The sequence below is a fragment of the Bombus impatiens genome, unplaced genomic scaffold, assembly GCF_000188095.3.
Source record: "Bombus impatiens unplaced genomic scaffold, BIMP_2.2 scf_0640, whole genome shotgun sequence".
Classification (NCBI taxonomy): Eukaryota; Metazoa; Arthropoda; class Insecta; order Hymenoptera; family Apidae; genus Bombus; species Bombus impatiens.
This window is the reverse complement of record NT_177059.1, coordinates 642,520-643,919: the sequence shown is the minus strand read 5'-3', so window position 1 is coordinate 643,919 and position 1,400 is coordinate 642,520. Positions and strand designations below refer to the sequence as shown.

The following is a 1,400-nucleotide window of genomic DNA, read 5'->3' as shown; positions in this document are numbered from 1 at the left end:
GGCGGGATATCGGACCGGAGATGGGAACAGGAAGGGGTTAGGTTAGAAAAGAAAAGAAAAGAACGCAACGTTCTTGCGTCGATGCAGAAATCGTCGTGTATGTTGGAAAGGTTCTGAGGTTGGCGACTGGAAAGATCTAGCGGCGCGTTAGGCGGAAATTTGCTCGAATCGGAGAGAGTCGCCGACGGCCGGTTTCGATCGATCGCCGACGAACGACGGCGAGGCGGACACGAGCTCCGGCGTGATCGGCGTACCGGGCGTCGTCGGGTGAGACGAGTGCCTGGCCATCACCAGCTCTCTCGTGTTCTTCTCCGGTTTGATCAGCACCACGTAGACCTTCGGCAGAAACAGGCAGAGCAGCTGGACCAGTCCGTTCAGCGACAGCGACAACGCCAGAGTAATTACCCTGACGACGTTGCTCGTGGAGGCCAAGTAGAGGGGCACGAACGCCAGCCACAGCACGATCGTCGCGTAATTGGCGAACGCGATGCGTCGGGTCTCGTTGAATCCCTCCGGGCACTTTCTCGTCTTGATCGCGTAGAACGTGGACGCGACGGTCAACAGGAACGGGTAGATCAAACCGATCACGTAGGAGCCGTCTTCGGAGCCCCGACACACTCTTACGTTCGCGTCCCTGCTGGGATACGAGCGCTGGATCGCCGGTGGTTCCTTGAGCAGCCAGCCGACGTCGAACGCGATCTCCACCAGAACGAGAATCGACGCGATCGTCAGCTGAGATCTCGGGCTGGTGAACCTGTGGACACGCGTGGAATCCGCGTTACCAACCGGTTATGGTCGCGCGTTACCATCGAAATTTACCGTCGTTTGCGGGGACTGCGACCGGGATCGTTGAATATCCTGTGAATTCGATTGATCTTGGTGGAGAGCGCGGCGTAGCAGACGGTGTAGCAGAATCCGATGCCGAATCGGACCACGGCGCAACTTTCCACGCTGGGCTTGGACACCACGGCGAACGTCATCGAGAAGCAGCCGAACGCGCCGACCAGCAACAGAAACGACAGCTCTCGACCGGACGCTTTGATCATCGGCGTATGCCGATAGATCCAAAACACCGAGCAGACGAACGCGGTCAGTGCCATACCTGCGAACGGAACGCGATCCCGTCATCGTTCGTCCTTCGATCGTCGGCGATTAGGCCGGGGACCTAGGACCGGAGATTACCGGAAACGGCTACCGTCATCGCGACGATCGCCCACGGATTCGAGTAGTCGACGAACTGTTCGGGGATAGGTTCGCAGCCAGACCCGTTCCTCGTCGGAATCGTGCCCGGCTCGCACTCTTCGCATCTCAGCTCGTCCACCTTGTATCGATAGAAACCGCAGCTTTGACACCTCCAGCAGCACGGATCCTCTTTGCTTCTCACCATGATTCGATTCGAG

General features: G+C 58.4%; 1 protein-coding gene across 1 annotated transcript in view; it reads right to left on the bottom strand.

The window, feature by feature from the left end:
• Positions 1–76: 76 nt before the first annotated feature.
• Positions 77–1,400, bottom strand: part of LOC100745827 (metabotropic glutamate receptor 6-like) — an 18,731-nt gene continuing 17,407 nt past the window's right edge. Inside the window, 3 exon segments of the mRNA XM_033322481.1 lie at positions 77–754; positions 820–1,102; positions 1,183–1,400. The exon segment at positions 1,183–1,400 is cut by the window's right edge and continues 32 nt beyond it. Of these exon segments, the coding sequence (XP_033178372.1) occupies positions 148–754; positions 820–1,102; positions 1,183–1,400 (1,108 nt within the window). The 3' untranslated portion in view covers positions 77–147.